Source organism: Dipodomys ordii, unplaced genomic scaffold (assembly GCF_000151885.1).
Source record: "Dipodomys ordii isolate 6190 unplaced genomic scaffold, Dord_2.0 Scaffold36, whole genome shotgun sequence".
NCBI classification, from domain to species: Eukaryota; Metazoa; Chordata; class Mammalia; order Rodentia; family Heteromyidae; genus Dipodomys; species Dipodomys ordii.
Window position 1 is genome coordinate 14,896,030 of NW_012267252.1, and position 13,374 is coordinate 14,909,403.

The window sequence follows — 13,374 nt, forward strand, 5'->3', positions numbered from 1 at the left end:
GACTCTATGTGCCAGGTTTCCACGCACACAGACGCCCCCATCACCCAGCTCCTTAACCAGTGCCTTAGCTATGGGTTATAAATGCACAATGAATTAAAATTTTAGAGCATTATACTTAACCTTCTAGAGCACAATGCCTTCTGCTGAGGATATATTTTTTGGTTGGTCATGGGACTTGAACTCTGGGCTTGGGCACTATCCCTGCACTCTACAGCTCAAGGTGGGCGCTCTACCGCTTGAGCCACAGCACCACTTCCGGTTTTCTGGTGGTTAATTGGAGATAAGAGTCTCACGGACTTTTCTGCCCAGGCTGGCTTTGAACCGTGATCCTCAGATCTCAACCGAGGACATTTTTTTGAAAGTATGAATCAGCTAGTCACACAGTTTAATTAATGTTCATCCAAACCCAGTGGGGACCCCTCTCCACTTGAGATCATGTCAATTGCTTATTGAATTGAAGTCATATCAGAACTGGTTGCAACGATTTGCCATAATTAATTCAAAGCAATTGTGTTTTATGAAAGTAGCTGTTTCTAGGAATAACTTCCTGTCTTTCCAATACAATAGGAAGGCAACTAAGCTTGTAAAACACGCACAACTCTGGGGCCAGGATATGGGAATCGTGTGCAGACAAGCTGGGGCATGGCTCCAAGGCTCAGCCCTTTTGGAAAACAAGGGAGAGAAGAAGACATCTGGACCCGGAGAGCCTGAACATCTGTGGCCCTTTCTTCATCATTGGATGGGGAATGTGTGAGTATCATCTTATGTGGTTGTTAGGTTGATGCCATTGATTCCTGTAAACCAGCTGCACAGTGCCTGGCACACTGTAATCTGTAAATCCCTGATGAAGAAAATAAAATAGAGCCACAGGTTTGAAGATGCGAGTGTGTGTGTGTGTGTGTGTGTGTGTGTGTGTGTGTGTGTGTATGTGTGTGTGTTTGTGTATATGTGTGGAGGAGAGAGAGAGAAAGAGTAAGAGAGAGAGAGAGAGAGAGAGAAAAGGAGGGAGAGGGAGGGATATAGAGTACTAGGGTTTGAACCTCAGGGCCTGGGCACTGTCCCTGAACTTCTTTGCTCAAGGCTGGCCCTCTAATATTTGAGCCATACCTTTACACAATTGACCAATTGGAAATAAGGGTCTCATGGACTTTCCTGTCCAGGCTGGCTTTGAATTGTGATCTACAGAGGTCAGCCTCCTGAGTAGTTAGGATTATAGGCATGAGCCACAGCTGCCTGGCCTGAAGAATTATTTGAAGGTAGAAGGCAGCCCTGAGCAGACCTCCAGTGGGAGCTCTTCCTATCAGAACACTACAGACATAGCAGCCATCAGGCAGCTAAAATAGAGATACACTGCATCTTTGCTTAGTAAGCTCAACAGGAGAGTGATTTGGTGAAATTTTTCCTTGTCCCCATGACTCAGCTTCTATTTACCACTCTTTCCTGCTCGTATCCCTTCACACTATCTGTGCCTCCCATTCCATGATTACAGAAAACTAGACAGAGAACGTGAAATAATACTATGGGTTAGAAGAGTAAACATATCTCTGAACAGAATGTTCTAGAGGTAAAAGAGGACTTCAGGCAAGGTGTGCTTGTGGCTCATCCCTAGCTACTCTGAAGTCTGATATCCAGAAGATAAGAGTTTTAAAGCAAGCCTGGCAGAAAAGTTCAAGTCTCTATCTCTAACCAGTAAAAAGCTGGACTTGAGTCATGGCTCAAATGCTAGAGTACTAGCAATGAGCAAGAAAGCCAACAGAGCATGTTAGGCCCTAAGTTTAACCCTGACACCAGCAAAATGGCCTTATCTTGTTGATACCTCACAGACTCTGAACATTATCAGAGAGAGTGCCACAATAAATCAAATCACTTTCTGTTCCTATTTAGGAAGCCCCTTGCCAAAATTATAAAGGCCATTTGGTTTTATTTAAAATAGGAACTAAAGTCAAATTTAGGCAATTTTGAAGTATAAAGCAAATTCTTACAGAACTACCAATAACAACAAAATGTTTTCTACTTATGCTCCAATGAGTTTCAGAGACTTGCTGGGAATTTTCATTACTCTAGTATTTGTGTGCTTGCCTAGTCTGAGGTATTTTGCATATGTGTATCTAAATATAACAGGTCTCTTTTTCATAGACACCCACACAGCCTATAAATGCCTTTCAGTGCTTATATAAATAGATATGTTCTTCTTTAAAAATAAGGATGTACTGACCAAAGTAGCTTCACAGAAATGAGCTGTCATCCATTGGAAGCAGGGGGAGAAAATATAATTTGGCCTAACTAGCGATAATAGTTAAATCTAGTATTAGGAAGACAATGTAAGTTTGATTACATTTTTACACTTAACAATTTTATGTGGATAACATGTACATTTTATAAAATTATATAAAATTTTATAAAATTATATAAAATATAAATATATCCCATAGGTTAGGAATATGTCTGTAAACCTAGTTTCTCTGGAGGATGAGAACAGAGAATCCTGGTTCAAGGCCAGCCTGGGTAGAAAGTTAGACCTTATTCAAAAGGGCTAGAGGCATGGATCATGCTGTAGAGCACTTGTCTAGCAAATGTAAAACCCTTAATTCAGAACTCCAGTACTATAAAATGGTGGGGGTAGATGAGAGAATATAAATGTACCCAAAATATAATATTAAATATTAGTTGTACAAAACAGTGGGTTTAACTATGACATTTTTACACATACACATAACATGTAATAACAATTAGAACTACTGGTGAAGCTATGCTTGAAAAGTTTTCCCCCAAACTGCATGGCCTGAGAGAATGAGAATCCTTTAAGAAGAATCTTCTTCTTAAAGCTAAACAATGAAGAGAACATGGAGAGAAAACAACACAGAGAACTAAGAAGCAGAGATCTGCTGTACACTGGTGGCTCACCCTTATAATCCTATCTACACAGGAGGCCCACCAACAAACACCAGAGACTCTTATCTACAATTAACCAGCAAAAACAACCCTCAGGAACTGCAGGTTTTTCTCATGTGGTAGAGCTCCACCCATGAGCAAAAATGCTGAGCAAGTACAAGAGAAACAAATGAAACAGAACCAGGGGTCAAAAGACGAGCATCTGAGCCACCTGACCTTTGAGTCCTTGTGTGACCTTGAATAGCATCAGCCTCAATCTGGACACCTATCAAAGCACTAAAGGCCCTCACCAGCGTGAGGTCACAGACATTTCTGTCAGGCCTCTCTTGCCAGGAACTCTCCTATACTGTCATCACTTCCTGGCCCTCAGAAAGTCCTCTTTTATCATTAGACCAAAGCATTCTTCCCAGTGATTTGCTAATGCATTTTCATAGACATCCCTCCTTGAAGACTGGCCGTTCCTCCCCAAGGCAAGCTCACCTTCCCAACAACTTGCTTCTCTTGTATTTGAGGCAGGGTAAATAGGAACTAGGAAAGACCTGCCACCCACTGGGGTCAGGATCATGCTTGCTGGATGCTGCCCATCCCACCCAGGCCACTGTCGCTGAGTCATATCAACTTACAAGCCAAGTCTCCGGTCACAGCACATTAACATTTGCATTTTTTTCTTTCCTATACAAGTGCTTTGGTCAGAATTCGTGTGTGTGTGTGTGTGTGTGTGTGTGTGTGTGTGTGTGTGTGTGTGTGTGCGTGCATGCGTGCGTGCGTGCGTGTGTGTGTGTGTGTGTGTGTGTTGGGGCTTGAACTCAGGGGCTTGAACTGAGTAGCTAGGATTATAGACATGAGCCACCAGTGCCTGGCTGGGAGAGGTTATTTTGCTCATTACCTCCTTCAAAGGACAACATACACAGTACAGTCAAATGAACCAATGTCAGAATTCCTCCAAGTGAAAAGGAATTATTTAATGATACTAGAAATCACCCCACTTGTACTTTAAGTGAATGAAGATAGTGATTTTAACACAAATAGCTGCCAAATGTTCTCCCATCTGACTAGAGATGAGCTTTTTCTTTTCTTTCTTTTTTTTTCCTTCTTTTAGTGGTCCTTGGGCTTATGTTTACTAGATAAAAACTATCACCTGAGCCATACCCTCAAGCCCTCTTGTCCTTTAATTAGTTTTCAAATAGGTCTCACTTTTTTTTTTTTTTTTTTGCCCAGAACTGGCTGTAGACTCTTCTTACCTCCAGCCTCTTACATAGTTGGTATCTCAGGCACATGCTAGCATGCCCAAGTTATTAGTTGAAATGGAGTCTTGCATATTTTTCTTCTTCTGGCTTTAACCATGATACTTCAGATCTCTACTTCCCTCCTGAGTAACTGGTATTACAGACTGAGCCACTATGATTGGCCTCATATAAGCCTTTTCAATCAAATGTTTTATAATTATTTCTCCTTCACTGGATTTTGTCAAAATGGGCAGCCTGGTACCTGATTCTATTTGCATCTTTTTGACATAATGAAGATGTTTCTCTCTGCTTGGGTTGACGCATGAGGTATCACTTGACTATTGAAAACGTCATAGTTAGGACTTGTCTCTGCGCTACCTAGCTGGGCTCTGCCTGAGCTACCTCTGAACAAAAAGGTTTGTGTCTCTGGTCATCATACTTACTGCTAGAGCAGGTGGCTTCTTTGGGGCTGGAAGACATGGGCTGTGCACAGAGTTGACACAAGCAGTCTCTCCCATTGAACGTGACTCGGTCTCCTGGTGGGAACGGGCGTCTAGAAGCAGAAAGACACCAGCCTCAAGGTTATTCCAGCCATCCCATTCCTTTCCCTACGTCCTGGTACTTGCTGCCCTTTAGAGCAAACGCATTCCTTGGAGGAGCACCAGGCAAATGCCTGAGATGGAGTCATGCCCCATTGGCCAGCTGGACACAGGCCAAACAAATACATGATGTGCTTCATCATGAGCAGGGAGAGAACATGCTGGTTTTTTAGGCAACCTGATAGTGGAATGGGAGATTTCCCTTCCCACATGAGTGGAGAGAGGGCCCAACGATCATCTAGCCCGGTGCTTAGAACAGTGCATTTCCAAATGGAAAATCTTTATGAAGAAATGTTTTAAATGCCATGAATTCCAAGCAGAGCTCAGGATTTCTCCCCAGAGGACCTGGTTATAGCCAAGCACGAATTCTCCCCATTCTCTGAGCTCTGTGATAACACTGCTGAGTTAGATCCTGTCCTGCCTGGATAGCTGAATGTGGTGCAGTGCTGCGGACCAAATCCTGTATCTCCACTGCAGCCCAACCACAGCCCTGAAGGATATGTAAGCAAATGCATCGGCTAGTGCCAATAAAACTTTATTTAAAAAAACAACAGGTATTGTAGGTCACAGCTTGTCTACCTCTGCTACAGAGTAAAAGTACTATTTTATTTATTTGAAACAGAGTCTCAGGCTGATCTTGAACTCCAGAGCCTCCCAAGTACTAAATCTATGGGTGCATACAACTTTAATTAGGTAGAAGAGATAATTTAATTTTTTTTGTCAATCCTGGGGCTTGAACTCAGGGCCTGGGTGCTGTCTCTGAGCTCATTTTTCGCTCAAGCTAGCACTCTACTACTTTGAGCCATAGCTCCACTTCCAGATTTCTGCTGGTTAATTGGAAATAAGAGTCTCATTGACTTTCCTGCCTAGGCTGGCTTTGAACCATGATCCTCAGATCTCAGTCTCTTGAGTAACTAGGAATACAGGTAAGAGTCACCAGTACCTGGTTGGAGAAAATATTTTCAACACACACACATACACACACACACACACACACACACACACACACACACACACAAGGGCAAAACACTTTCTTTTTATCTCAAATAATCTTCATCCTTCTAAGCAGCTGTCCATATCCCTTCAGGTTTTCAATCATTAATCAAAACCTTTTGAGACCTGCAGGCACTGTCAGACTCGGTGTTCAGCCATGAAATGAGGTCATTTGTAGGAAAAGACATAGAACTGCCAACCATTGTGTTGAGCGAAATAAGCCAGACTTAGAAAGACAACGATTGCATGTGTTCTCTCATATGTAGAATCTAGATGTTTCCAGGAGATAGGAAAATTGAAGGGGAGGCTATTTGGAGGGAAAGGAGTCCAGCAGTAAAGGAAGGCGGGGCATGAGAGGTAATGAGGATTAAGTCTGACTGAATGCATACATGAGGATGTCATAAAGAAACCCAGTATTTTATACAGTTACTAACAACATAACATCAGCCAAGTCCCTTTGTAGAGAGGGTCATGTAGGTGTCCCAGAGAGATTCCATTTTGGCAGAGAATGAATACAGATGAGGAAGAGACACATCTACAAAGAGGTACCTTACTGCTCACGACCAAAGAAGCTCTGGCGAAGACAATCACTTACTTGCAGATGGTACAAGCAAAGCAGTTGGGATGGTACGTCTTGCCAAGGGCGGTCACCACCTCGCCTTCCACAAACTCTCCACAGCCATGACAGCGTGTCCCATACATCCGCTGGTAGTCCAGGGTGCAGAGATATTCCCCGTTCTTTATGAAGAAGCCGCCCTGGGCCAAGTCACAGCCACACACTGTAGGAAGACAAGTGTACATCTGGTGATTTCATCTGCCCAGCTGTTGGGCAGCATTTGCCTTCTACTGAATGCTGGCTGCTCACTGTGATCTCAATGGTTTGGGGTAGGGGAGGGGACTTGGTACAAAGAGCTATTTATTGTTGGGGCTCTGCCTTCTCTCTCCCTCCCCTTGGCAGGCCTGAAATACTTCATACAAGTCAAGTCCACTGGCTGGGTCTCAATGGCTTCTGTGGTATGCTTAAGACTCAGAGGTAATTAGTTTTTGATGGAAAGAGATGGTGGATTCAGGCTGTCTTAGACAACAAAGGGGTCCCTGGCAGTGCCTTAGGAAAGGTGTTTGTTGCTCGCCCACACAACTGCTTGGTTTGAGCCCAAATTGTTACTGAGTTGAGTAATAAATTCCCACTCTACCCAAAGCAGTAACTAGAATTTCCAGTAGCTATTTATTTATTTTTTCACAGTCTGGAAATAATTTCCCATGGCTATGAGGATTTCAGACATTGAATTTTCTCTTTGGGTAGTGATAGAACAGGCCAACTATTTATATATTGCATAGTGGGGTAAGAACAGGCAAAAGAAGCAAGGAAAGAAACAATATTTGAGAGAAAGATTTCTCTATAATCACAGTGCATACAAAAGCAAATGCTTTTGTGTATCTGGCATTTGGTATCTCTGTTGCAAAGCTGCACACAGCTGTGGATTACAGGAATGGTTCACACAAGCAGGTCCTGGGATGCAAGGGCCTAGTCTACATGTTCAGACAAGGCCCAAGCACGTCATGGCAACTCGTCCACAAATAAAGCCCAGATTAATCCCCCGACAGCAAAAATTTCCTACTGTCAAATGACTGGGAACAACCACCAAAGCTGGACATCTTCAACCTTGACCTTTCTATCCAAGGTTGGGTAACTCTACACAATGAAGAAAGAACCTTATACAAAGAACCCAAGGTATTTTTTGAAGGGGGTAAGGCAGGACTGAGGTTTGAATTCAGTGCCTGGGTGTTATCTCTTAGCTGTTTTTCTCATAGCTGGTGCTCTACCACTTGAATCACAGCTCTGCTTCCAGTTTTTTGGTGGTTAATTGGAGATGAGTCTCAGGGACTTTTCCTGAGAATCTTTTGGGTTAGCTGAAAGCATGATTCACAGAGCTCAGCCCCCTGAGTAACTAGCATTACAGGCATGAGCCACCAGTGCCCAGCCCAGGCCCAATGCTAGTAGAGGAAAAAGGCTGAATTCAATCACAAAATTCAATCACAGGGTTCCTCTGACTGGTTCTCATGATTCATCAATATGTCTAGTGAACTATTGCTGCATACAGCAAGACCTATTGGATTTAAAACCCCTGCCCCAGTAATTAAAGATACTCAAGGTGACACAGAAGACACAAAAAGCTTTCCACATGGACTCAACAGTCTTTGTCTAGACCGACTCTCCAGAGCTGCTTCTTTGCAATGTATAATGAAGTAACCCAAGATTATGGCTGACATGGACCACCTACAAATACTTCTGTAACTATATTCTCAAGAAAGCAGCTTGCTTAGCCTTGCCGCCCCTCTGCCCTGCCAGTGTTTCCTCCTCTACACCTCCCACTCCCTACCCCCACCCCCACCAGAGAATGGCACCTGCTTTTCTCTTACCAAGTGGGTCATGTGGGGAGCCCAAGGATGAGGACCAACCTCATTCTGGCTGCAGATTCCTTCAGCAACATGAAACAATCAGAAACCAGGCGCTACTGGCTCATGCCTATAATCCTAGCTACTCAGAAGGAGGATGAGATCTGAGGATTGTAGTTCCAAGCCAGCCTGGGCAGGAAAGTCTGTGAGATCTTATCTCCAATTAACCACTAGAAAACTGGAAGGGTGCTTGTGGCTCAAAGTGGTAGAGCTCTAGCCTTGAGTGAAAACGTTCAGCCACAGCGCCCAGGCTCCATGACCGAAAAGAAAGAAAGAAAAAAATGAAAAAAGAAACAATCAGAATGGAGAGGGTCACAAAGCACCTTAAGTGAGCTGACTTCAGTATTTTTACAGGTACTTGCTCTTATTTTCCTACTTTATGGACAAGAGCCTTTATCTGTATTCTTTCTGAGTTCCTTCTTCAAGGACCTTCTAACCATGGTAGCTAATACCTGAAACATAGTTTATCATCATCATCATTACTATTATTGTTTATTATTATTATTAAACTTAGTCCTACCTCAATTTCACTTCTCAGAGATATCAGCAGTTCTGATGACTCAGTTACTCTTTCCAAGCTAGGCTTTGCACAAAGAAATAACAGGATAACTAGTCATTCCCTCTCTTCTGGTCACCAAAGCTAGGTCTAAAAGTTTACAGATCCTCTAATGAAAAGATATGATGGCCACAGGATAATATTGTTTTTTGTTTTTTGTTTTTTTGTCGGTTGTGGGGCTTGAACTTAGGGCCTGGGCACTTCTCTGAGTTCTTTTTGCTCAAGGCTAACACTCTACCACTTGAGCCACAGCATCACTTCTGGTTTTCTTGTAGTTAATTGGAGATAAGAGTATCATTATCACAGACTTTTCCTGCCTGGGCTGGGTTTGAACTTAGCCTCCTAAGTAGCTAAGATTACAGGCATGAGCCACCAGTGCAACAGGACAATCTTAATGCTGATACAGATTACTGAGGCCATTTCAAAGCTATCACTGAATGTTTTATTAGTGTGTTTTATCATTGTGACCTCAGGATACCTCTGTGAGGCTTTCTCTGGTTCACGTATCTTCGTGAAAATGACACATATTTATTAAATCGTAGTTTTTATGAACCTAGCACCGCCTTACCAAATGACTTCATGGCACTGTTGAGAAATGCCACATTGTGTCCCACTGGGGTTTGATTTGGCCTTTCCTTACACTTCAAGAAGTGGCCCAGAGCGGCTTACCAAATGACTACATTACTTCTAGTAGTTTAGACAACAAACAAGCACGTGTTTAGAGAGGCAAGAGTCACAGCAACAGGAGCCCATACCAAAGAGATTCTTGGTCTCATGGTATTTCCTGAGACTGGATGGCTGTGACATGGTATCAGACTCTTTCTTCTTTTGCGTTCCCTGCTTCTCCTCTGACCACTCTTCCTCCTTGAGGGCCCTAGTTGCAAGTACCTCCCACAGACACACTCTCCTTCCTCTATTATACCTAGACTCTCCAGGGGAAGGTCTCTCACATCTGTGACAAATCAGCATTTTTCAAATAGGTCTCTTCCTCTTTCTTTCTCTGTGTAACCTCTTTCTTCTGCATGTGCACATACACACACACACAAAGAAGTTTATGCCATTTCTTTGTGCTTTCTCTCTCAGTACATCAGTGGCAGCAAGAGTGGGAAAATTCTCACTCTTACACCAACTTTGTCAATTAGCCACTAAGTCCAATCCAATAGTTCTTATATTGGCAGAAAAAGAAACCACACACACACACACACACACACACACACACACACACACACACACGGAAAGAACCTGAATTTCTACCAGCTTAGTCTGTTATAGTATGTAAAATGTATGGAGCTGACATATAAAACCCAGAGTGTTATCTGTGGTATATTATTGCATGCAAAGAACAAGTGTCACAAAATGAAAATTGCAATAATAATGAAGTTTAGAAAAGTCTACCTATAATTTTAGGGACAAGGAAAAGGGAGCTCACCTAACTAGGATTGTGATGTTGACTCTTTGTCCCATGCTATTCATAGAATGTAAAACTGACCATCTTAATCATTTCAAATGGATAGTCAGTGGCATTAAGAATATTCACATTGTGAAAATACCTATACCATCCAGCTACAGAACTCTTGTCATCTTACAAAACTCTGAATCGAACATAACTCCCTGTACCTCCTTCTCTCCAGCCCCTGGCAAGCCTGTTTCATCTGGCTGTCTCTGAATCTGACTGCTGTAGGTACCCTATATCAATGTATACTCACCTTTAATCATACTAAGATGTAAAGAAAAATCATTCAAAATGTGGCAACCAGGTAAAGGGAAAAAAACCTCAGTTCTTCAGTATCACACAGAAGCATAATATTGAGCAGCTCACATGGATGCTTGCATTACCCAGGGGGACTTGATCTGTGTTTGACAAGCTCTTTTCTTGTTGACTAAAGGCCGAATTGCTGTTCACGTTACCCAGTGAACAGAGAAGTAGATGGTTTCTGCCTAGTTTCACCATTCCGTTGGAGCATAGCACAGCTTTTGTCTTACTCCAATAAGTGGCTCTGACATCCTTCTTTCAATATCTCTGCAACCCATTCCTTTTAGTTCTCTCCCTTCCTCCCTTCCCCTGCTCTCTCTCTCTTTTGTTAGTTGTGGGGCTTGAATTTGGGCCTGGGCACTGTCCCTGAGCCACTTTGTACTCAAGGCTAGCGCTTTACCACTTGAACCACAGCACCACTTCTGGTTTTCTGGTGGTTATTTGGAGATAAGGGTCTCATGGACTTTCCTGCCTTGCTGAGGCTGGCTTCAAACCACGATCCTCAGATCTCAGCCTCCTAAATTGCTACCTCCTTTTTGTTCTTTTAAGCAGTGTTGCTGTCCTGCTGGTTCCTCTACTTATAATGAGTGGAATCAGTCTTTGACCATGCTCATTCTGCATCTAAATGAGAGTCACAGGCTTAACTTTTTGAAAATTATACTCTGACCAAATTATTACTCTTTTAACCAAAATTATTTTAAGTGTGAGGCTGGGTGTCAGTGACTCATGCCTGTAATCCTAGCTACTCAGAAAGCTAAGACCTGAAGGATCAAGAGTCAAAGACAACTTGGGCAGAAAAGTCTACAAGACTCCATCTGTAATTAACCAGCAAAAAGTCAGGCTAGAAACATGGTTCAAGTGGTAGGGTTCCCACCAGGAGCAAGCAATCTGTGCAAGGCCCTGGGTTCAAGCCCTGGTACTAGAAAAAAAATTAAGGGTATCATTTTACAAAGTAAAAGCTTGGGTCTGTTTCATATTAACAGCTTAGCAAATAGTTTCAACTAATTGCAAAAAAGCAAAGCTACATGATCAATTAGTAAGGTTGGACTCAATCAGATTCATCTGGATTTTTATTTTGGTATGGGTTCTCCATTTGTCTTTGCTCTAGTTGAAAGTCAGTATAAGCCCCAGGAAAAATACAGACTCCTTTCATGCAAACACAGGGCTCCTAGCAAAAGAAAAAGGATGAAATGATTTCTTCTCCATGATCAATTATTAAAACATTCCCCACTCAAGGCCCCACTGAAACTTCTCCTGTTTTGCTAGCATGAAATCCTGGCTACAAACAGTCCTGAGCCTCAGATATAATGGTCTTGAATTCATTCTCTACAAACCACTGACTAACATTAGCTACTAGTTCAGTGGGAGCGTGCATAGCTAAGAAATTCTATATAAAAATGATCAAATTAGTAGCAGGCACATTAAAATAAAACCCTCAACTCAAAAAAAAAATGACAAGAGCTGCCCAGGTTGTAAAAATACCAGGGAACAGAGTGTGGAGGCGTGGGATAGGAGGTAAAAGCCCAACAGGGTTGTGCTGACATGAACAGGGCTGTGGTAGCAACTCTTTCTCCAGCTTTCTAAAAACAGCAGTTCCATTTTATGCTCCAACAAATTCATCTCGGGGACACTCCATCTGCCTGTCAACCAGTACATATCGCTAGACATTTAGCACAATGGAGCATGCTTAAAATCCTGCTCAACGGTGAGTGGGCTGGGGGTGGGGGGAAGCCTGCAGGAGACCTTCCCTTGCCCCCAGCTAGGCTAGAACACCTCTCCCTGGTGCTGCCGCTACTGGCACCTAGCTTCTGATGGGTTCCCAGCAGGAAGACAGGAAGGAGGCTGGAATAAAACATGAGCAATGCTTTCAGGTTCACTTGGAGTAAGCAATCGTTTTAACTGGGGTGCCAGCAGCCTTTGGCGGCCTTTCTCTACTTTTCTAGGGCAGGTTCTGGTGGTCTGGCATTCTGCCAGCAGTTAGCACCATCATCAGAGGATGTGACAAGCCCTTCTGAACTTGGTCCCTGTGGGCACCTGGGTGACTCCTTTTATATCTGGGGGAAAGGACCAAGGGCTAGAAAAATACTGCTTTTTTTCTTTTTGGTCTGAGACTGGAACTCAAACTCAGTACCCAATGCTTTTGCTCACTGGCTAGCATTCTACCAACTGAGCCATGCCTCCAGCCCCAGAAGCCCTAATTGACCTTTAGTCAGGTCAAGCCCCTGCCCCACCTTGCCCAGGACACACATTCCTGCATCCTATGATGTCCTATGCTAGTTCCAGGTAGGGTAGACCAGTGAGCTGGCCTCCCAAATCCTTCACCCCGAGTGCTTTCCCTCCATTTGCTCCAAGGAGATTTTAAACAACTTTGTTTCATCCAAGATATATTCACCTCCTCTCCTCAAATGCTTTCTTTTTAGACATCACAATGATAGGCTTTGGTGACACAGGGTCTGCCCAATCCTCCAAATTCCACTAGTGTGAGGTCCAAGTGAATCAGAAACTCAGGTCCATGTGTCTGAAACTTCCACCAAGTGTAGACATGACAATCTATCACTGCAGCCCAAGCTCAAAATAGCTGAGCATACACTCACCAACAACAATGTGAGAGGCAGCTTCCTACCAGAAATAACTTTTGCTAATGCATTGTCCTGGAATCAAATACAAAGCCTCAAAAATCATGTTTTAATCATTCTTCATTTTGGCTTCTAAATATACATCAAAAACCAATGATCATATCTAGGGAAGAAGCTAACTACAAGCTCAACCAGATGGCAAAAAGGCATTCCGAAGCAAGGCATGAAAGGATTTGTGTTTAATTCAGAGTTTGAATTTCTAATAGCAAGAGCCTCAGTTGTAAGGGAACCATTTCAGAATCTCTGTTGATAAACTTTTTGA

At 43.0% G+C, this 13,374-nt stretch overlaps 1 protein-coding gene across 5 annotated transcripts in view; it reads right to left on the bottom strand.

Annotated features, from left to right (window-relative positions):
- Positions 1-13,374, bottom strand: part of Ablim1 (actin binding LIM protein 1) — a 255,586-nt gene that overhangs the window by 111,441 nt on the left and 130,771 nt on the right. For all 5 annotated transcript variants that reach the window (XM_013017713.1, XM_013017716.1, XM_013017714.1 and 2 more), the window contains exons 3-4: positions 6,306-6,489; positions 4,562-4,671 (exon numbers count right to left, since the gene is read on the bottom strand). In XM_013017713.1, coding sequence (XP_012873167.1) covers positions 4,562-4,671; positions 6,306-6,489 — 294 coding nt within the window. The remainder of the gene's footprint in view (positions 1-4,561; positions 4,672-6,305; positions 6,490-13,374) is intronic.